This window comes from Adiantum capillus-veneris, chromosome 30, assembly GCF_014529385.1.
Source record: "Adiantum capillus-veneris isolate H3 chromosome 30, ASM1452938v2, whole genome shotgun sequence".
Taxonomy (NCBI): Eukaryota; Viridiplantae; Streptophyta; class Polypodiopsida; order Polypodiales; family Pteridaceae; genus Adiantum; species Adiantum capillus-veneris.
In genome coordinates, this window is record NC_140960.1 from 65,758,834 (window position 1) to 65,782,890 (window position 24,057).

Here is a 24,057-nt window from a genome sequence, read left to right on the forward strand (position 1 = left end):
TGCAAAAGTGGGTTCTGTCGTCAAGAAATTGCAAACGCTAAGGCTGATCTGCTGTTCCAAAAACGCTAGGCTTGATGAGGTATTAGCTGCAAAAACGCTAGGCAATCTGCTAGAAACTGCTAATGCAAGGCTGGTCTGCAATCTGTAAAACGCTGGGACTGATCTACAATTGCTGAAAACGCTAGGCTTCTTGATGGCTGAAAAACGCTAAGTCCTCTTGCCGGTCTTGCTGAGAAGGTGCACTGCCAGAACTTGGTTCTGCCTCTTCTGTCAGAAAGTGCTAGCGCTAGCTTTCTTATGAATTAACGTGTCAAAGTTGCCCTACCCAGTTTCCCAACAAAGTCACTTATTAATTATGAGTGAAAAATGGCTAAAATAGGGAAAATGGGTTCTGTGCACTGTAAAATGCTCCTGATGGGTACTGACTGTAATCTGATGATCATGCTGTGTGCAACCAGAGGATATGCAACTACTCTAAGTGCTTGGATATGCACGGCCTGCGCACAGGCTCACAAAGGTGCCAGAACACTTCTTAAGCTGACCTGAACCCTAGACATGAAGTAGCTTGTCCACATGCACATAGGGTTAGATGTGCACGTGACATCCCCTCCTTTCTTAAGTGAGATACTGATACCGAACTGTATAGTGTCGAGGGAGATCGCCAACATCGTCTGGAATCCTGGGAAGGACTCTTCACCGGCCCACTCTGATGTGTGGGTAGTGCGATACTTGAACTTCATAAAGGTTTGCAACGCTTGCTTCTTTGGGCCGCGTCGAAAGCGACACAAAGTCGTCTGAGGCTGCTTCAATGGTCCAACTGTGTCTATGGACGTAAGTCCACCTTCTTCAAGAATCTCCGAGGAGGAAAATTCTTGACACCACTTCCAACACAAAAACATGAACCTACCCATTCTATGTAGAGTGATTGGAAAACGATTGTTCTTCTTTAAAGATTGTGCATGCAATGTAGATGAACAATGAGACGGAGTGCCAAACCGTTCATCAAACATACTCAAAAAATGGAATCAAAACTTGTCTTTTTGATCTAAATCTATCCACTGTGGCAAATCACAATGAAAATGCCGATGGTTGATGGTCGATCGTTCTTGTGCTCGTTCTGAGACTGGGTCATGCCAACGAAGAGACATGGAATGTGAATTCCTTGAATGTAAACTTTTCTTCTTTGCAAGAGAGTTCCGCATATATTCGTGCTCATCTATGAACGAATCATGTGCATCGTACAATATGGCATGCCTGTGGAAAGGGAACACATAAAGACGGTGACGAAAATACAGGAAACGTCACGAATGAAACACTCGAACAATGCATGCTGACTAATTATGCGTACACACAATACTTCCTGAGTAGGCTCCTTGGACCTCGGCTCGAGAGCCAAAATCGGTTCTTGGTGATTGATCGTATCTGCGATGAGGTTAGCTTCACTGGAAAAACCATCAACTAAACCATCATCCTTGTGAACAACCACATCTTTATCATGCAAATCATCATCCTTGTGAATAATCACATCTTTATCATGCAAATCATTATCCTTGTGAATAATCACATCTTTATCATGCAAATCATGTGTGTCGTGCGTTGGAGAAGAAAAAACTGAGAGAGTCTTCTTCTCCTGATTCTTTTCAATCTTCGCCTGCACATTAGAAATGAGAGATGAAGAATGAACAACTTCCTCCATAGGAATGACAACGGGAGAGGCACTTTTGGCATTGAAAGTGAAAGTATTGGTTGCCCAATCAATGAGAGGGTTATGCTCATGAAACCATCGAATGTCTAAAAGCATATCACAGCCTAAAAGAGGAGACAATACAAATTTTCTGCGGAAGGACACTTCTTGAACAGTGAACAACACATCAAGGCACTCTTGCGTGATGAGAGAGTCCATACCAGGAGCGAAGCCGGACACCTTGAGAGGAGATGTTTGACTAACCTCTAGGCGGGCTCTCTCTACAAGAGAGGCACTAATTACATCATGCATACTGCCTGGATCAAACAATATGACAAAACGCTGACCCTTCACATGACCATAACACTTAATGAGAGACTCATCAATGGGAGGATCATGAGAGACTTGGGACACATGAGTGTTCTCAATTATGGCATTAACAGAGATGTGGGTTCTGTGGGTTCTTTAGATTCGTTAGGACATGTTTTTTCTCTGAGACAGTTGATGTGACAATGATAACATTGACCTTCTTTAGAATAAATGCCTTGTTCTTTTGACGTGATGTATCCTCCTAAAATTCCTTGTGCTTCTTTTTCATATGGGGTGAGCTTAGGTTTAGCAAATGTGTTAGCTTAACCCTTAGATTCATTTGGAGGCTTCTTTTTCGAAAGACTATTGGAAGATTGGTTAGGAGAGTTACCGTTCTTACCGTTCCGAGGAGTCTAAGGTACTTTGAGAAGTCTTGTTCTCCTTAGGCTTTCCCTTATTGTGCTTCATCTCCTGCACGAGAGCAATCACTACCGCCTTGTTGAGATCTACGAGATCGAGGACTTCAACATCAAACCTGATATAGTCGTCCAACCCGAAAATGAAAGCGTCTTTGCGCTTCCCATCCGATTTGCGTAATTGGGTGCCAAGCTGCAAAACACAGTTAGAAAAAAACATGACTGGAGTACCATTCTACTTAAGATTGCGCCAATCTTCTTTTAACCGCTCTAGGTACTGAGGTGGCAAGAACCGCGCCTTGAGCTTGTCTTGGAAGTCGGCCCAACTGAAAGAAAGGGGCATGTCTTCCTCGGGTTCCTCTAGATGCGTGGCCAATTGCTCCTCTTGCCACGCTTGGTACCAGTTAATGGCATTACCGGCAAGATACATGGCTGCCGTCAAAACTTTGCTATTCCCTGTTTTCTTAGTTGTCGCAAAATAAGCATTAAATTGATGCAACCAAGAATGAATAGCATTAGCATCCATCTTACCGTCATACTTACTGAATGTCAATTTTTCTGTGATGGGGTTGTTGGAGTCCAAATCTCAGCTTGCGCCACTTGATGAACCACCAACATGTTTGATCGGCTCGGGTTTCGAGGTGAGTACCCGTAGGACCAACTCTTGTATGCGTTGGTCTCTCTGTGCCTCACGCTCTAACTCCAAGGCTACCCTTCTGTCTATCTTCGGCCGCCAAGCGCGCTTGCTCACGCTCGCGCTCCAAGGCTACCCTTCTGTCTTCGACTGCCAAGCGCGCTTGCTCACGCTCATGCTCCAAGCTACCCTTCTGTCTTCGGCCGCCAAGCGCGCTTGCTCGTGCTTACGCTCCAAGGCTAACCATCTTTCTTCGCGCTTGCGTTCCAATTCTGTCTTTCTTTCTTTGCGCTCGCGATCTAATTCTGCCTTTCTTTCTTCGCGCTCGCGCTCCAAGGTGGCGCGTTGCGCTTCTTGTTGTAACATCATGTCCATCATCGTCGTGATCAAAGCCTCCATAGGATTTGGTGCAATCCTTGGCGTAGATGGGGATGGGGGAGGGTCGGAAAAACCTCGTGGTGGGAAAATTTCTTCTTTGTCACTTCCATGCTCATCACCTCCATGCGAAGTATCCATTCCACTTCGGGTTATGACCATACGCTAAGATCTTGGGTTCTTAAGTTCATGAGGAACTTGGGTTCTTGTGGTTCTTGAGTCCTTGAGTTCTTGAGGTTCTTCTTTAGCTTGCAATTTGTGTTAGAGAAGGCTCTTCTCCTACCCGAGCTCTACTCTTCCCTGCGGGTGCACCCCTTGGCGGCCTTGCGCTCACACCAAGGTTGCTTTTTCCCACCTCACGTCGATTGGCCGGCCGCTAAGTGCACGGTCCGCTCTCAATGAGTGAAAAGAGGAAGAAGGGGAGGCCGGACAAGCCCTTCTTTCTTGGGTTACTTGTCACTCTTCAACAACACTATTAGGAATTGACCCGTCCAAGTGGATTTAGGCTACGTGCGACCGCAACAAGCAAAAAAAATTATGTGGTTCTTTCTTGAGTGATACAGAAACACTGCCAAAGCTCTGATACCAATGTAAGGTGCAGTGGAAGTGAATGTTGAACTTTTCTCAAGATGAGTGCTCCGAACTGTGCTCAAGGGTTCCTTTCACTTATGGAAGGGAGAGCCTTCCGTTTCCTTAGTGAGAGAGTGCAAATGATCATAAACAAAGTGGAAAGACATTGTGAATGAAGGTGTTGAGATTGAGAGAGACAAGAGAATACGACACTAGAATGTTGTTAAACCCTCCTCCAAGGGCCCCACTCTCTATGGCGAGAGAGGTGTATGCTATTGATTGCACAATCCTCGTACAATGGTCTAAATGCAATGGACTTGCCGACGATGTCGACGACGATGACGACGACGACGAGACGGGCTGAAAACTGAAAAGGCTAGGGGCTGAAATCTGCAAACTTGTATTTGCTGAATTTTGACTCTATGTCAGTGACGACGGCGATGATGACGACGTGACGACGATGCGCTGAAAACGCAGATGCTGAAATCTGCGAATAGTGGGCTGAATCTGCAAATGCAGGCTGATCTGACCGTGTGGCGAGGATCTGTTGCGGGAAGGTGAGATTTGCGAGGTTTGGGGGCTGCGATGCGGAGTCTAACTGCTGAAAACTGAAAATGCTGATGCAAAAGTGGGTTCTATCGCCAAGAAATTGCAAATGCTAAGGCTGATCTGTTGTTCCAAAAATGCTAGGCTTGATGAGGTATCTGCTGCAAAAACGCTAGGCAATCTGCTGGAAACTGCTAACGCCAGGTTGGTCTCCAATCTGCAAAACACTGCGGCTGATCTGCAATTGCTGAAAACGCTAGGCTTCTTGATGGCTGAAAAACGCTAAGTCCTGCCGGTCTTGCTGAGAAGGTGCACTGCCAGAAATTGATTCCTTGCTACCTCTTCTGCCGGAAAATGCTAGCTCTAGCTTTCTTATAAAGTAACTTGCCAAAGTTACCGTACCCAGTTTCCCAACAAAGTCATTTATTAATTATAAGTGAAAAATGGCTAAAATAGGGAAAATGGGTTCTGCAATGTAAAATGCTCCTGATGGGTACTGAATGTAATCTGATGATCATGCTGTGTGCAAATAGAGGATATGCAACTACTCTAAGTGCTTGGACATGCACGGCCTGCGTATAGGCTCACAAAGGTGCCATAACACTTTCTAAGCTGACCTGAACCCTAGACATGAAGTAGCTTGTCCACATGCACATAGGGCTAGATGTGCACGTGACAACAATAGTTTGCTACATTGCTTGTGATGGCACTTTACTATGGAGATCTCTCGGAGGTTGGGACACCCCAGATTGTTGCTACACTCATGGAGTCTCCTTCAGTGGACATTGCAGCAGACATCTTTATCATTTGTCTCACATCTTCGGCTTCATGCGGTTTGTTCAGCATCAGGTGCTCAGAGGGGGTCTTAGATTTACAACACTTTGTTGCTTCACAAGTCTAGGACATGCATGTACGGCTAGTGTGCCTCTTGGTTGGCCACCCATAGCATATGCATATAGGCTGCTTTGTTGGCCGCCCACTTCTGGGCTGGCTGCCTTCTTTTGTCCAGGCGCCCTACTCACACATTTTATGCTGTCATACACATGCACTGCTTGACCTCCTCTTGGGCACATATATATGAGGGCGGGGGGGGGGGGGGGGGGGGTACCCACTACCCACAGATTGATATTGTACGGGTCTTCTGCTTTGGTAGTCATGGAGGGATTGATCGCCCCCTCTTCCCCATCTGCAGCGTTTGTGCTCTCTCTCTCTCTCTCTCTCTCTCTCTCTCTCTCTCACACACACACACACACACACACACACACACACACACACACACACACACACACACACACACACACACACACACACGCTTCCGCACATGCGCACTCTCACATCCGTTCCCCGTTCCTGTTCTGAATCCCCGTTCTGTGTTTTAGATGTGAGTATTTGTAATAGGGAATGGCATTCCATGCCCATTTCCATTCCCTGTTTTGATTTACTATGTAGTTCGGACCTAACAAGAATTGAACAATAGTAACAGAAGGGAAAGCAACAGAAAAAGAAACCTTTAGGCCCTTGATTGTTAGCGGAGCAACATGCCAAATACGGTGGTAAATGTTACAGTTGTGGGGACAAGGGCATGTATTTACCAAGTGTCCCAACAAGGCACTTGAAGAACAGTTAGAGGACTAGCTAGAGAGTTCTAAAGGAGCGGAGGAGCGAGCAAAGAAAGGAGGGACAAGAGAATGTCAAATTTGTCCGACCTTGAGAAGGAATGACAAGACTTTTTACAAGCTCAAGTTGATTGCTGCTCTGAAGGCTTACCAGGCGAGTTACCTCCTCAGTGTCCAAAAGATCACACCATTGATTTGTTTCTGGGAAGCACCCCACCAAAGAGGCCACCCTGTAGAGTTAGCAGAGCCCAAAACGAGGAAATTATGCATCAAGTGAAAGAGCTTCTAGAGAAGGGTCTCATTCAGCCCAGTACCGTCTCCTTATTGTTCGCCAGTGTTGTTAGTTCTAAAGAAAGATGGATCTTGGTGAATGTGCATTGATTACAGGCCTCTCAACGAAATCACCATCAAGAACATGTTTCCAATATCAAGGATCGATAGTATACTGGACAGGCTATAGGGTTCTATATGTTTTAGCAGAATGACCTAAAAAGTGGCTATCATCAGTGTAGGAACACTTTGTAGATGTATACAAGACTGCGTTCATGACGTCCTTTGGATTGTATGAGTATTGGGTGATGCCTTTCGGTCTCACAAATGCTCATGCTCCTACAACGTTCAATAGGTTGATGGACAGGATTTTCCGAGAGTATTTTTCATTTATGGGCACCTCTTTCGACGACATCATCGTATTCTCCAAGAGTGAGGTAGAGCACAAACACCATTTGTTACAGGTTTTCCAGTCACTGCGGCAACATCGTTTGATGGTTAATGGGAAAAAGAGAGTTAGGACACATTATCTCCGTGGAGGGTGTCAAAATGGACTCGGCAAAGGTGGAGACCATTTGAGATTGGCCAGATTTGAAGAATGTTCACGAAGTTCTCAGCTTTTTGGGTTTGTGGTGGTTTACTCGAAAATTTGCGGAGATTGTTTCTCCTTTGCATGTTTTGACGCAAAAAGGGGTTCCTTTACGTGGGGACCATTTGAAGTTTGCAGCCTTCAAGACTCTCGTTGACAACTTGTATAGTTTTGGTTTTGCCGGACTTGCAAAAATTATTTGAAGTTTATTGTGATGCTTGTGGTCGTAGTCTAGGAGCGCTCTTAATGTAGGAGGGCCATGTTATAGCTTATGAGAGCAGAATGTTTTCGCGACGAGAATGGGTTGCACAGATTTATGAGAAAGAGCTTTTGGCAGTCATCCATGTTCTTACTCAGTGGTGGCACTTGCTACTCGGAGCCGATTTCAGTGTGTTCACCGACCACCAAAGTTTGCGATACATTTTGCCTTAGAAGCAACTTTCGAACAAGCAAATGCGGTGGGCAAATATTTTGTCACAATTTCATTTTCAAATTGTCCACGTACAGGGACAAAAAAACATGGCGACTGATGCATTGTCCTGCAAGCCACTTATTTTGGCTATTTCGGCGATTCATCATCATAGCTTTGAGGATATGGTAGATCAGTACGCCACCGGTCCAGATCTTTCAGACATCTTTGACCGTATACAGAGTGGGGCATACCGTTGTGCAACTTTTCCCTTAACTTTTCTTTCCTTATGTGCCAAAATCTGCTCAGGTACCAAGATCTCATCAAGTTCCTCAACTTCTGGTTGATCCTCATTTGACATATCTTTTGACGCGTCTCCCACGAAGGGTCTTAGAAGACTCACGGGAAACGGTTAGGCTTCATTATGGCTGAGTCTGCCCTTGATCTCCGGAGTCATGACAGAAACTCAGTACATTGAACTTTGTGTTGATGTATGCTCTTGTGTGTGTGTGTGTGTGTGTTGTGTGTTGTGTTTGGGAGCATATGTTAGTACCTAGTTCTACACCCACTATTGGGCACTGACGACGTTAGTGGGGATGTCGTGGTATTTAGTCAATACTATGCATGATGGAGCTGATGGTTATATTGTCTTGTGGGTGACTACCATGGGTCTGTACCTTGCACTTTCCTTTTAAGGGTGAATCTGGGCCTATCCTGGATTCATCTAGGTATATGAATCTTCCAAGTGTTAGGAAATTTCAGCCTATAAGCAACATCCCTGATCTTGTCAAGTACTTGAAAAAGCCCATAGTAACGCATACTTAGCTTCAGAAACAACCTTTCCTTGCCCTTCATCTTCTTTAACCTTGCCTTTTCAAACCGTAAGAGCACCCAATCACCAGGTGAAAACAACAATTCACGTTGGTGACGATCAACAACCCTTCTCTGCTTTGCTCAAGTCTTCTCCAAGGCAAGCTTGATCTTCTTATACGTTTCATCCATGTTCTCTACATATTGATTTGCCTAAAAATCTTGTCCTTTGTGTGCAAAATGAGAGGAACCTTTTTGCCACCCTCAACAATCTCAAAGTGCCTTGCTTGTTGACGTATGCACCGTATTGTTGTATGCATACTTAAGCATAGGTAGATACTGTTCCTACTTGCCCTTATTATCTGACACAACATTTCAGCAGATCTAAGATAGTAGAATTAGCCTCTTTTGACTGTCCTTTGATTCATTTGGCGGGCTTGTTGCTTCTGCATCTGCGAGGCTCGCCCTGTCCCACCGGCAGAGACTGTTCGTGACTTTTGGCTAGAGTTGATCCATACTCTCAGGGGTCAATTCGAGAGACTTCAAAGCAGCTCCAACGGCATGCGGGAGCGTAGTGAGGCTTTCCTGCGACTCTGGCGCCGAGGGCCCTTCCTCACCATGGTCCAGGATGTGCCTAGATGGCACTATCCGCCACCTGTGTGGCTCTTTCCTCCCCCCATTTTGTGATTTAGCCTCATTGTACATATTTTGTTTACTCACTGGGAGAGTCTCCCCATGCTTTTGATGTAGCCCCTCTCTAGTAGAGGTGGTTTGTAGCCCTATGGGCAGTTTTATTAACTAATGGAAGGATCTTTTTCTTGGAAAAAAAAAAGAATACTGAGAAGGGGCGCCAATCTTTGGGGCCAGTCTCTCTGGGCACGGAATTCCGCTGCCGTGTGGTCTCTTTCTCAATTTTGTTCAATTCTTTCAGTTTTCTCACGTGTGTTGCATTAGATCTTCGGCTTGGAGTGTCCAAGTCTATTACACTTGCTTTGGTCGCATTTTATTCTCTACATTCTCAGATTCAGTCTCAAATGACATTCTTACAAGGCTTGTTTTTGTGACCATTCTTCCTAAGCCATCCCTTTCTCTGGATTCCGAGTAGTGGGAAACACCAAGTCGTGGACCCAGCTCCTTTGTTTGATGGTATCAACTCTTAGCATTTAGGGTGTGGGAGAGCCGACCGCTGTCAGAGTTATACTGGGATGCCGGGGAATGGTGTTGGCCTTCAGCTGCAGACCAGGGGTCAGACAATGTCATTCTTTGAGTGCGCAGCTAGTGTTGGACAGCATATTCTCTTGCGACAGCAGAGTGTGGATTATAAATTCACTCGGTGATGTCTTAGTCGGATGCCACATTGTCCCATGCTCTCATGTTTAGATTCTGGTCTTTTCTCTGGGACTCGCCGATCAGCTGTCGGATATTGCTGTATGATTGCTCCTGCTGTTCTGCTGGCAGGGACATGGGCTGGTAGTGCTGGTCATGATCTGCCTTGCAGCAGATGTACATTGATTACTGCCCGGAGGTTGGGGGGGGGGGGGGGGAGGAAACTTGTGCACCCATGCGTACAGGGCTTTTATCTGTTTGGGTGCCTTAGTCTAGTTCGGCGTGCAATGGGTTTTTAGTATTCAGTCCACACGAAGAAATGCTGGTTACATTGTTTTGTGAACAATTACCATGAGTTTATATGATGCTTTTGAATATAGAAGCTTTTGCTAAGAACATTGCTAGTTCTTCATGATATGACTTTTTGAATATTCATTTTTTCTTGTTTTGGACTGTACAGGTGGGTTTGGACAATGCTACTATAGCTGGGCACTCTCTAGGAGCTGCCATTGCTTTGCTGGCGGGACAGACTCTTGCATATGAAGGTACCCTTGTGGACACTCATTTATTCAACCCCCCCCATCCGTCGCCACCAATAGAACCCATCAAGAGTCGTGGATGGAAGCTTGGCTTGAGTCTTGCGGGGATGGCCTGTGCAACCGGTTTATCATACCTTCTTCTTGACGCAGATAAGAGGCAGACATTTTCTCAAGAGTTTTTCTGTTTAAAAGTCTGGCACCCTCATCTTTACATCAACGTGCGGGATCCAGTCTGTTCATCTTACATAAGCTACTTTAATAGCCATGATTTCATGCAGCAAATTGGTGTTGGCTCTTTAGCACAGCTGGCTGCACCAGTGTCTTTGCGAGGGACTATCCAGCAGTATCTTGTAGGGGACTGCAAGGCATTCCATCTCATCCCATGTGCACACCTGCATGTTATGAGTAAGAGGTGTGCGAAGCTTGTAAGGCCTCATGGCTTACATCAGTGGTGGTGGCCTGATTTAGAGGTTGAATACCAAAAGGCTACTGTTGGTTTGTGTGGGGAGTCACAATCTACGCATTCTTGATGGAACAAAAATAGCCACATGTTTAGGCCAGTCATGAGTTGAATCCGAGGGAGGTGCATGTCTGGGACAGCAATTCAGTGAATTTTCTCTATATTTACAACAAGGCTGGCTGCAGAGTCCATCAAGGCGGCTACTGAAGACCTGCTGTATTTGATGCCGATGTATGTGTTCTTTTACCGGGCAAAGCTTTGCTCGGCTTAGGGGCTGTATATAATTTGTTGCCTTTGACAAAAAGGTACATCAATATCTTTGAAGAGTTGTGTGTAATTTCACCTTGAAATGAATGGTGTGGTAGCACGATTATGGATAATGGAAATGGATGTCATGCATTTTCATCTATTTCCGTTTACCTTGAGATCAATATCATTTTTTTGCACCTCTCAACAAAAATGCACAGGTGTATGTTTGTCAAATGTCATTATGGATCTTTGCTATGGGTGCTACATATTGTTTGGTGGCTGAAGATGACCCAGGCAGGTTTATGTGGTGCTATTGCGAATCTTCCTATCTCAGCCGTCCAAATTTACTTGTCACTCTCCCTCAGCTTTGTCCTGTTTATCTTGAGGGTCTTTGATTGAATCTTGTTATTTGGCTTCGATATAATAATGGAACAGGCCCTGTTCATTTGAGAGAGAGAGAGAGAGAGAGAGAGAGAGAGAGAGAGAGAGGCGCATGGAGAAATGTGGAGATAGTGGAGAGGATCTAGCTTTTTATGAAATGTATCAAGGGTGATCGGCATGTTAGGGCTGAAGCTCCCCCTCTCAGAGCTTTATGATAATAGCTCAAACGGTGTCCACTGGCCTTATGGGTCTGTGGCTTCAGCATCGCGATGCTGCAAGAGAAGACCAGTGTAGCAGTGGACCATGAACAGCCACGATTTACGATGCTGGTGGGAAGGACTCTTGATGATCTCTTTTCTCTTCTTCCGTTATCTTTGTTCCTCTCATCATCCCCCTCCCACTCGTAACATGATCAATGGGAGGCTTGAGTGAGCTAAAAGATTTGGGCATATGCTCTCACATCAGTTTAATGCATCAGAAGTGTATCCTACTGTCTTCCCTATATTGTTGATTTGGGCCTTTGCAGCTCTCATGATTTTGGAATACATGGGGTTTGGTAGTGAGTTTTGAATAGTCATAAATTTTGGACAAAGGTGTAGAACCCTAGCTACGCACGACGCTGCCATCCCTAGATTTGTTTTTTCGACTTGGGGTAAAGGCTTGCTTAATTCCAAGGAAATCGGCTTTGATCAGAACAAAGTTTCATACCTGCATAATGGTGCAAGATTAGAATCCAATCTCCTATGACCTTGCACCTCGTTGGAGGTGCAACCACCATCATGAAGGAAAGTTGTTAAGGGCAAGCTGCAAGGGATGTTATATTCTCAACCATACGTGCCTTGCGGTGTCTATTAGCGTGCTTAGTCTTAAGATCTTGTGAATGCTTGATGGTAAAATGAAACACTAGATTTCTGTTCCAAGCTCTATGGAAGAGGTGAGTCTCAAGTTGGGAGAGCATTTATGAATAGAGTTGCATTATGTTCAGGTATAGACCTTTGGAACATCAATTAGTAGCTACTTAGTCCTAATAAGAAACAACAAACATTTCACAGAGAAATATGTAACAGAGCTGCCTAGGAAAGCCCTAATGGGTTCTATGCCTTCCTTTCAGATGGCATTGAACAACAGATATCACTCACCTCCTTATGGGAAAGGGTTCCTAAAATAATTTGGATCTCAAATCTATAGCCCACTCGCCTTGTTACTTTAGGCTACACAAAAACAATGCTGCTTCATGAGACAGGAATGCAAGTAACTTCTTGCTTGTGTATTCGAATTCAATATGAAAATTCCCTTTTTAGAGAGGTGAAACATGATAGTTCTTTTTGGGATTTGAGGTTATAGTACATCGCGCAATGGACATGCCTTTTATCATGGGCAAGCCTTGTCATTTCATTAGTTGTTTGCTTGGATATGAGTGCCTCCTCTTGGATGGAATGATCCCCTCTCTTGATTCCAATGGGCCCTAAGAACATGGCCTCAGGAAGGCCAACAATGGAGATGACAAAGGGGAAGAGAGATTTGCACTGCTCCAGGGAGACTAGACTTCGCCTCTAGTTCATATTATCTCCTTAGTATGCAAGCAACACTCGTTGGATTATGGTTGCAAGAATGCACACAAAGATGGAGAAGAAGAAGGAGAAGCTCAATATTACACACCATAGGAAGTAGTATTATGAATTTTGCTAATATAAATAAAAGGCTTGCCTTGCAATGATGGGCGGACATACAAGCTAGGGAAACAAGCCTCCCCTTGAGGCAAAAAGTGCCCCAGTGATCCCAAGTGTGTTCACACACATCACTACCATAACATGGTAACCTCCTCCTGCTCGGGATTGATGCGGCACCCATGTATTGGAAAGTGCCAAACCCTTCCACAAAGGGGATTTTTTCAGCTATTTGTCAACACCTTATTTTCTTCATCAATTTGAGGAAGCACCATTGAAGGTCTTGTGAAGAATTGGTTTTATCGATGCACTCTTCTTTCTCTTACATGGATGTGCATACGTATTAGGTCTAGACCATCTTACTTTTTCCTATTTTTTGTTGGGATTACATGTAGGCTTGAAAATGGAAGGGTGTCTTCCATCTTCTTGCTTAATGGTTAATGCGGGCCTTATCTATACAATCTATAATGGGGGAAGGATCATCCCTCCCCTCCCCCCCCCCCCCCCCCCAAAAAAAAAAAAAAAAAAGAACACAAAAGACACGTGGCACTCTCTCCTACAAACCTTCAGCTAGTGCACACTCGCAACCCGATGACGCGAGAGAGAGAGAGAGAGAGAGAGAGAGAGAGAGAGAGAGAGAGAGGGGCGGTGCCTCCAAAAAGTAACACTATATTAAATGTGAAAAAAATTGTAGATTTTTTATCGTATGATAAAAGCAATCTTACGATATAATAGCTAAATTCTTATCATTGGTAAAAGAGCATCAACGATATGAGATTAAAGATCTACTCTAGCAATAAAAGATACTTTCTTTTTTTGTTGCAAATCTCACGTTATGTAAAAGATTGTATTAATAAGAAGGACCCATTACATTAGCACCATGCTCAAATTGAGCCATGGCCAAAAAAATATCATAAGAACCCACAACCTCGGATACATCATAATATCCTACGGCGAGAGCTACCCTATTTCAGTGGTCTGAATTCTTGCTTTTTCCAATTCACAACAATAGTTTCCTTGCTTTCTTGGATAATCCATGAGAGCAATAAAATATAATTTTTATGCTAAGTCAATTTTCTTACACCCTAAAAATTGTGATTGATATGAACTTACAAGAATCATATTTAGCATAAATAAGGCAAAATCATTCAAGGCTTACAAAAGATAAAAAATAATTAGCCAATGCTATATTCATTTAAAATCGCACCGTTTCAAATCGAGAACACTTGCATGCATATTTCTCCATGCATAAACCAAAGAAAATGGCGTTGTTTGTAAATGTCTAAGAGGGCTCCCTCATAAAACCCTTCATTTTGAAGGGCCCTATAGTAGGAAGGGAGAAGGGAGTCCTCTACATTTGAGATAGGCTCATCAAGTTAACTAGCGGAAAGTGGAAAAGCATGAACATAAGACTTGCACCAGCCGGTAAAAAGGGCCCTTGAAATTTATGGGGTACTTGACAATGCTAGTAGTCCAGCCTCAGGACTATTTGCCTTGGATGGTGACAAGCCCGTTTGATGGCATCGATGGTGCGCAAGTGGGACACGAGGAGCGAGGGCATCTCGGTTGGACGCGTGGCGAGTCGCATGGTGACGCGGGGGCGGGGTTGCCCGATGCAAGACGTAAACCCGGGCTCGTCGGGGGTTGCAAAGTGCCGACGTGGCGGGGTGATGAGGCATGCCACAATGGACGAGGTGGGGTTGACGGGGCGGGGGATGATGACGGGGTTGGGTGCCACGTCATGCGATTTCAAAAATTGCATGATTGGGGGCTACAGAGGTAGTTACACCATGGTACTACAAAGGTTCTCCATGTATGCTCCAGAGGGCGCGCGGGAAGAGCGTCGAGGGACTGCCATTGCAAGCCTTCTCTCCCCCTCTTCCAAATGGTGCGTGTGTAAGGAGGCAGAGCAAGTGACGTTGCAGCTCACCATGGCCTTGTGTTGATGCAGCTCTCCTCTCCCTCTCCTCTTCTGAAAGAGCTTACAAAGATATGAACAATAAGAGAACCCTAAGAAGTTGTTGGTTTGATCTAGAAGTTTGACTCCCTTCAGAAAATGAATCCCACAAACCATAAAGAAACCAGTCATTGTCAGGCGCCCAGTGAAGGGTTCTGTCTCAGGCCGTAAATGCCATCTTTTAACCTATGCCTACCACAGATTACTACCATGGGTGTTAAAAATGATGGGGTCCTCATTTATAGATGCCTGAGGCCAGTTGTCTTCTCACCATTAATTTCTTGTGATAACCTCTGCATCGAGAACCACATATAGTGGACGTTTAGATCTACAATGAATTGGCGCTATAGATTCATAGTCCCATTCTTCCATTTGAAAGAGCTCAATCATGGAAAAAGTCTTGGAGCATACTTCCCTTCAAGGGTAGCTGCGCTCGGTCTTGTCCCTTTTGAGGGTATCACCACTATGCAAAGCAAAATGCTTTTGTGGAGCCACCTTCGAAGCCACATCTGGTATATTTAGCACCACCACTTGGTGTTACCATATTAGATTCTAGTGATGCACCCGCTCACGCAAAAGAGTTTGATGTGTATGCATGATCTCCTTCTGCTTGAGGGTAAGACTATTCACTCGTAAACAGAGCCGGAATACTCCATTTAAGAAATGAAAATGATCTACTGCTTACCCTTGAGCATTCTTATGCACACAAATTTGCATACATGGTCTGGCTCTTTTTAATTGCAGGTGACCCTTCGCTGTTTCAAACACCGGGCCTTGTGAGGCTTTCGCTGCATACGTCTTCGTTAACAGCTTAGCAGCAGCAGGTGACCCGCCTACCAGCTTCAAAATATTTCTTTTAGGGTATTATGAGATCATCGAATGAACAACAGCATTAACGACTTCACCAATCTTGCGGCAGGTTACAGAGGGCCGATTCGGAAAGGTTTACCAGGTGCAGCGCAAGCTCACCCATCGCATTTTCGCCCTCAAGAGTGTCAACATTGCCAAGTTCAGCTTCCATATCCTATCTACCATCCAGGAAGTCGAGGAGGAGGTGGGCTTGTTTACTGGAGAGGAAAGAATCCCAGAGACGAAGGATGTGATGATGGGGGTACAATTGCAAGTAAAAATAGTTACAATTCCTGCGAGGTCCTACTGTCATTAAAGAGAGAGAGAGAGAGAGAGAGAGAGAGAGAGAGTTGACGACAACACCCACTCCCATCTGGCATCAAGCCGCACAATCTCTTGTCCCCACTGCCTACATGCAAGCACGGTGCACCGCCATTGAATGTTGCAAGATGTAGCCGTCGGCGGCATCGCAAGACACATCACACTACTGGCTTGCTGCTGCAGTCATTCTGCGCCCATTGCCTAAAGCCCCTCGCCCTGCCGATCGTGCTCCCCGCTGTCGATCCCTCGAGTGACACCCCGTGTCACTTATAAACGAGGGATTGCAAGGGTTGGAGGTCAAAAAAATTGGAGGACGATGGTGTAGAGCCAGGTGGTTGGGGCTTCAACCACATGGGCGGCATCAAGCCCTCAAGGCCCCAGATCATTGGCCTTGTCCATGCCATGAACTACCTGCGTCCCCCCCTCATCGCCCTCAACCTCATCGTCCTGGCCATCTCCATGCTTATCTCCGGCTGCCATCAAAATTGAGGTTTTCTTACTTCTCTTATGCCCTCTTTCCACGTTCTTTACTCTGCTTGCTGACATCGTTGGGCACCCTCCTTGCTCGCCATCTCTGCAGGTCTACTGGCCATTCCCATTTGATTTTCATCATGAGCCTATCCTCGTAGTAGATACAAAACCGAAGGTCACACTGCGTTTTTGTAAATCTGTGATGTAAATGGCGCCTTCTGAGTTGTAGCCACAACAATCGACTGCTCCTAGTAATGTCATGATCAAGGATATGCGTCCGACCACCTTCAACAACATCAACACTTTTTTTTATTATATTTGAAAAGGGTATGACGGTGAGAGGCGACAATGTTTTGATGACGTCAGTTTGTCTCGTTGCAGATCAATCAGCTACAGTGCATCTTCAACTATGGAGGGAAGGATGCTATTATTCCAGCCCAGGGACATTGTATGATTGAATAGAAGTTTTCACTGCTTACAATGGAAGCATGATTTTACGGCCCGGCAGAAAGGGAAAGTTGGAGAAAATCGGGAAGTTCACCATGGTTTTCTCTAAGTTTCCCAACATGAGCAAGCTTCGTTCGGTGTAGGAACCTTCTAATCTTGCAATATGGATACCTGTGGATATATATTTAACCCTCAAGTTGCTCAAGCTAGCTTTGCATGTCCGGTGGCATTCTTGAGTGATTTGTCTCCGCAAACTCAGCCTTAGCTGCAGCAGTGCCCATGCCCAATCAATAACAGAAAAACTCAAACGAGTTCTGCAGTGAGCTTGATCTTCATGAGTTAGTTGGCCAATGGGACTTCGCACGAGTAGCTTCATGGCAACAACCATCACCTTGGGTGGGTGAGACGGGTAACTATTGTGGTTCAAGCAACCCGTGGATTGGAACACTTGCATGGTTATGTCTGCCCTCCAGAGTTTCACAAGGACATAAAAGTCATCAAACATTCTGTTTGATGATGAGTGGAATGCAAGAGTTTCAGAATTTGGCTTATCTTTTTTGGTTCCCATGGACAATGACTCATCGTTGTTGGAGCTTCCAACAGACACTTTGGGCTACGCAGATCCGAAGTATTATAGGCTCCACTACTTGACAACCAACCATGATGCGTACAGTTTTGGAGTCCTGCTCTTGGAGATTATGAGCGGTTGCAAAGCTATTGACATGGAGTATGATGAGGGAAACATTTTTGAGTGGGCAAATCCTCTCATTAAGCAAGGGCAAATGCAATGTGTATTGGATCTGACGCTCGAGGCCCCCCCAAACCTGGATGCAGTTCACAACATTGCGCGTGTAGTGGCACGGTGTGTAAAGATGAGGGGCACGGTTCACCCCTCTATGGACAAGGCTAACACCTCTTTAGAGAGGGCCCTTGCTATGTTGATGGGCACATACTTAGTGGCCAACCTTTCTTGCCCTCCGAGGTGGTCTTAGGAAGCAACCGTTTGCACCATAAATCATCTCAAAAATCTTTGTGCAGGTTCGCATTTGCTGTCAACTCCTTGGAAACCACAAAAGAGAATGAAGATCACAGAAATCCTTCCTCCCAAGCATCCTGTATATGGACTTTTAGTACCTATTTTTGGCCTAGATAAGGCCATAGTGAAGTGTGGAATGCTCGGAAGTGAGCCATTGGGTATAGCCTATCAATCAATGTCACTTGGCACTTAGTGATCTGGCAAAGTTCTTTTCTTCCAATCTTGTTAGAGAGGCATTGTCTCAACTAGCTCTGCCTGACAGAAAAGATCATCATGAAAGACCACAATGCCAGCATCAACCTGGAAGATTGGCATTCGAAGCTCTTTGGCAAAGCTTAATACGACTCAAAAGCCATGCTTAGATTGATGTGCCCTTTTCAGTGGCAGGCCTCGTGATTTTATCACTCGTTTTTAGTTTTCAAATGAGTCCCTTCATTTCATATCCGTCAATCCCATGCTCTTTTAATGTTTTAGGATGTTAGTGTGAACCTTCACCTTCTTAAGATAATGATTTTACTTGGGTGGTGGCCTGTGGGTGTGTAATGTAGGCTTGTCCATTCCCAAGAAAAGATGGACGTGGTCACGCGGTGTGTGTGTGTGTCTCCGGTGGCTCAAAAGAGTCGTGCACGCAAATCACTAGAAGAGTACAATTAAGGGGGATTGGAGATCATTGTGCGTAGAGAGAGAGAGGACTATGGCTAGCTTGAGCGGTTGCTATTGCGTGCACTAGCAATGTGTAGCCACGTGCTGTGGTGAGGAGAGTGGTTGCCCTCGTTTATAAGTGACACGGGGTTAACAATGAGGGATTAATGACGGGCAATTTATCGGCAGGATGCGAATAATTGGGGCCGTCGGATCTCCGCAACAGGGTGGTCAAGACTTTTATACGACTAGAGTCACAAAGCTTTCAACGTGTCGCACTAGGCAACTCTTGGAGGTGGAGGTGGGGGGTTCAAAGGGCTACCACAATGCAGGTGGAACCCCTAACCCTTTTGTCCCATGAGGTTTAATCAACGATGGATTAAACCTCCATCGTTGATCCATCTACTTCTTCAGTGTCACTTACAGACGAGGAGTTACTGCTGTCAAGATGCTGGACCCAAAGATGACAATGGTGACCACGAGCTGGTGCATGCAGATAAGAGTGTTGCTACTACCTGCAGTCACAGTGTGTGTATTGCAATCTATTATTATAGTGAGGAGATCAGCTGCGCTGAAGCTGCCACCAGGGCCTGCAGGACTGAATCCAACATCAAACTTTACATAAGTTGACTAGAGATATGGGCCCCTCTTCTTCTTGCGCTTTGGCTCTATGCCAGCTGTTGTGGCCTCGTCCTCGTAGGCCGCCCGCCTTATTTTATAAACCCATGATCTTCTTTGGCCGCTTCTCCACCACACTCGATCTTAATCTCAACTGCCACCATAGCATCCTCAATTCACAAACCGGCCCTTACCACACTTTTGTCTACCAACTTTGTAACACCCACCCCATCTCCACCCAGGAATTGCCACACCTCTTGTCCTCTATCCTAGCCCACTCTCAGACCTGCTTTACTTCATCTTTTCCAACATCGTTTCTCGCATGATCCTCGGCAATAAGCTTGCCTCCCAGTTCAATTTTGTCGATGTAGTCCTCGACTAGGTACACATGTTGGCAACTTTTGATTTGAGTGACTACATTCCTTGTTGTCTTTGGTTTGATCTCCATGTTAGAAAATAAGACGTAGCTAAATAGATTTTTGAGTAAATTACTTAATGGAGAGAGATAGATTTCACAGACAAGAGATTATAGAGTAGAGAGAGAGAGAGAGAGTACACACAATATACGTGGTTCACCCAATGTGGGCTACGTCCACGGGAAAGCAGCCACTCAATGGCTTTAGCACTTCAAAAGAAGAAGTAGTTTACAAAGGGATTAAACCCTTAATAGAGCTCCCGCCTTGCTTCACTCTCACCACCTCACACTCACCTTGTTGCATCAACTTCACACTCTGAAATGTGTGTAGAAATGGCCTCTTTTTATAGGCCAAAAGGGCTGCCCTCTCTTATGAGAGACAGCCATGTGTAGCCGCCCTTGTGCGAATAAGTCCAAATCGGACCCTCCAATCCGCCCATGTGTGGCTGCCCTTGAGAAGACAAGTCCGCTTTTGAATTCGGCCACCGGCCATTGAATTCGGCCACCGGCCACCGGCCATTGACTTCCGACCACCGGCCACCGGCCATTGACTTCCGACCACGGGCCATCGGCCATTGACTACCGGCCACCGGCCAACCAACCGGTTGTTTTCCGACCACTTTTCGGCCGCCGTCCGGCCATAATATTCTGGCAAAAAAGAAAAGTCTGGCCTCTAAAGTTGCCCCTGATTCTTGTCCGTGAAAATTTTGGTTTCCGGTGAGTGATTTTCCTTCACGCACGATGGCTTCTCCTCATAATGGGGGCCTTACAAATGTCCGCTTTTACCATAGAAAATTACAAGGGTAAATTAGGCTCCATACTTAATACTCCAGGGCTATGCCAAACAAAGCAAGCTTCTTAGAAGCAAGATCAAGACAACCTTCCAGAAGGCGATCAATGAACAACGACAAGACCATGCATAGGGTTACGATCGGCCTCATAATTTTCTCAACACCTTATTATCATCCCTTGACAACTATAAAGTAAAGGTAGTGTATCTCACCATGCTTTGCCCGTGTCTGTTGGCCAGTGTCCGGCCGCCCACATTTATCTCCTTATTCTTTATACGTACAAAGAATAAGGAGCTCACTCATTCTCACATTGTGCTCATATAGTGAGATTTGGGAGCTCCACACACATCACGTGTACTCTCTCTCTCTCTCTCTCTCTCTCTCTCCTTCTCACTCTCTGCACATGCACTGCATTTGTGCACTCACAATTGGTATCAGAGCTTTGGTGATGCGTGTGACGGCTTCCCGACGAGATGAAAGCGAGGAAGCTCGGCTATGGCGGCTTGAGCTCGGCAAAGGTGGATACGGCTCGACGGTGTCAGATCTCAGCTTAGGCATATATATTCACCTTGTGTAGAGCTTGTGTAGCAAGCCATTGCTAAATTTTGCAGAAAAAGAGCAAGAACAAGAAGTGCTGCAACTCGTTTTTGTTGTTTTTGGCTCCCGAAACAGTGTTTTTTGCATATCTCCGTTACACAGAGTCGGATGGATAGATATGATCCAAGAGTTTAGGTTCAAGTTTTGGCACATTTCGGTCACGCTGGTGATGTCCATTTTTTTAAATTCTGCTTTGAATTACAACAGGTGCAACAACAAGAAGTTTATGCTGCATTTTTGGGCCAAAAACGGAGGTTTCTGGCATATCTCTCATACTTGGACTCGAATACATGAGTCTAACATGAGGTTTTGGAACGTTTTGGACGTGTTGGTCATATCAAGATTTTGAAATTTTGAGTGCTAAAGTTTTTGCAGCAGCTTGTCAACAATCTCAACATATTGATTTTATTTGAGAGTGATGCACTTTGCATTTTTGGCTATGTATATCACACTGTGGTTCTATTTGAGAGAGAATTCACCTTGTTTTTGCATATGCAAGTGATACATTGGGATGTGACTTTCGAATCATTACAGATCCGGATGCGGTTTCATGCGCATTGTTTAACTGTGTGGGGCATTCAAAGAGCCTTTTTAGCACGGTTTTGTGCAGTTTCATGCTATGTATGCATTATGCGGATAAAGTTTGAGCTATCCATAGCTTGTAGGTAGCAGGTTTACAGGTTTGCAGTGTTTTTGGACAGGTGCACATCCATAGAGCTACTCGATCAGGAGTGAGCTAGTTTGCCAGGCTTTTGGCATTGCATGTAGACCATTTGTGTATTTTTCTACTGAGACAATGTCTATTGTCATGCGTATTTGGTGAGATTTTTTGAGTTTTTGCTCAGTTTCCAGGGGAAACTACGCCGGATTTTTCCCAAGATTTCTCACCATGGTTTATGCGTATTCGTAGTTTGCTCTCTGATGGTTTAGTGGTCACCCACTTTGTTGCCAGTTCGGCATGGTTTATGGTTAAGATTGTACTTGAGGTTTTTCTCAGTTTACAGGGGAGATTCTGTCAGATTTTTCTCCTCGCCATACTTTGGTTCTTAGCCATTCACTTATGGTTACAGATATGTGTGACAGTGAGACACAACAGTCTTGTTCTTGTCGATACTTGCGTTATTGGCATTGTGGTCACACAGGGCACATTATGCGCTGTTGTTTCAGACATATGAGACAACATTGGAGATGTATGCTTCATACAGATACGACTTTGACACAAGTTACAGAGGAAATTCCAATGGTAGTGTATGCCAGTGATGATGATGTCATGCTTGCTCGAGTGTACCTCTTGCAGACTTGTCTATGGTTTGCACACTTTCTCCACAGTAGGTACTAGATAGCGATGCTGCTTTCCACGTCACACCATGTTGTGAGTGGTTTAGCACTTTTTCTAATGGGAGACTTGGTTGTGTGCGACTTGCTAATGGTTCAGCATTTGGCATAGAGGGTGCAAGAGACATTTGTTTGTCTTTGCCCACTGGTGCATCATACATGCTACGTCATGTGAGCTATGTTCCTCAGCTAAGATAGAGCTTGATCTCAGTGAGACAATTGACAGCTTTTGGTTGTCAGGTAATGCTTAGGAAGCAGTCTTTCTAGATGCATAGGGAATCACTTGTGATAGCTAGAGGTGCTAGGAGTGGTATGGTATACCCTTTGCATATTTCTGACACACGAGGCGGTGTAGTCTCTGTGTATTTGCAGCCATGTTTGGAGCTAGAGATAATGCATGTCTCTTTTGCGCATGTGCTGCATGGAGAGCATGTTGTGCATTTGTCTTGTGGTGACGTTCACGCAGACAATGGTATCTCTGGGGATGCACAGCTTTGTTAGTCATCAGTCGAGGTGACATCAGTTGTGAGACAGAGATCGATGCATTGTTCTATGATGCGTCTAATACGTCAATGTCCTTTAGATAGCTGTGTGTGATTGCAGTGGTGCTGATTTTTTGGCTTTGTAGTCATTCCAGCAGATATGCCTTTGCCAGATGATGCTGACATGGTGATGCATAGTCTAGTGGTTCTTGAACGAGGATGCATATGGCACTGAGGTTGCTGACAGAGATAGGTTGGCACACATAGTGCATGTTTCGTCGGCTTTTGGGTCTCTCATGTCTGACCTTTTGGTCTCAAGACTTGATCTTGCTTATGCGGTTGATGTAGTTGCAGTGGGAGTTGTCAGTCGTGCGATGACTAACACTAGCATTGTGCATTGTGGAGCCATGCAGGTCGTCACTCATACGTGCATCAGGAGTGTCATGGTAGCTCTAGCCCTAGTGGTATGCATGTTGCATCTACACTAGAGAGGTTATAGAGTGAGCCTGTGGACATAGGTTGAGAGCCGTCTTCTCTCACCTCTTGTATATACTAGTTGTAGGCTAGTCTTCTCGTCACTTATCGGCACACAGTCTTTAGTGGGAGAATGCTAGGTAAAGGTGGTGTGCCTCACTGTGCTTTGCTCGTGTCTATCGGCCAGTGTTCGATCGCCCACATTTATCTCCTTATTCTTTATACATAAAAAGAATAAGGAGCTCTCACTCATTCTCACATTGTGCTTATACAGTGAGATTTGGGAGTTCCACCCACATCCTGTGTACTCTCTCTCTCTCTCCCCCCTTCTCACTCCGCACACGCACCGCATTTGTGCACTCACAACAACCATCGCACTACTATACATCTTAGTGATGATCACATCATCTCATTATTGATGGTGAATCTCTCTTAAACTCACCATGCATCGGGGGGTATTCATTATGATTAACCGTATGTGTGAGTGTACAATAGGGAGGCTGTAAGATAAACAAGCTAGATATTACAAAGGAGGGTCTCATATGGAGGTCTATGGTGGCACCATTCTCATGGAACAATTTTTTGAGGGGAATCCAACAAGATGCTATGAAGCTTTGTGAGTGAAAGTCAAAGAAAGGAGAAGAGAGGGGTGGAGGGTTGTCGTAGGGTAGGTGGCCGCCTTGTAGATAAGGTCCACATAGGTGGCGGGTGTAGATGGAGAAACCAGTTCCTATGGAAAGAAATTCAGTGCTACGTGTTTTTTTTTAATGCA

The 24,057-nt window shown here is 45.1% G+C and overlaps 1 protein-coding gene and 1 long non-coding RNA gene across 2 annotated transcripts in view; both read left to right on the forward strand.

Annotated features, from left to right (window-relative positions):
• LOC147418105 (GDSL esterase/lipase At4g10955-like) overlaps positions 1–10,972 on the forward strand; it is a 36,212-nt gene extending 25,240 nt beyond the window's left edge. Inside the window, exon 3 of the mRNA XM_086507519.1 lies at positions 10,015–10,972. Coding sequence (XP_086363645.1) covers positions 10,015–10,623 — 609 coding nt within the window. The 3' untranslated portion in view covers positions 10,624–10,972. The remainder of the gene's footprint in view (positions 1–10,014) is intronic.
• A 3,182-nt stretch (positions 10,973–14,154) lies between these two features.
• On the forward strand, positions 14,155–18,347 carry LOC147418106 (uncharacterized). Its single transcript, XR_015187269.1, has 3 exons — positions 14,155–15,423; positions 15,552–15,631; positions 15,727–18,347. It is a non-coding gene; the product is annotated as an uncharacterized LOC147418106 (long non-coding RNA).
• Positions 18,348–24,057: the final 5,710 nt, after the last annotated feature.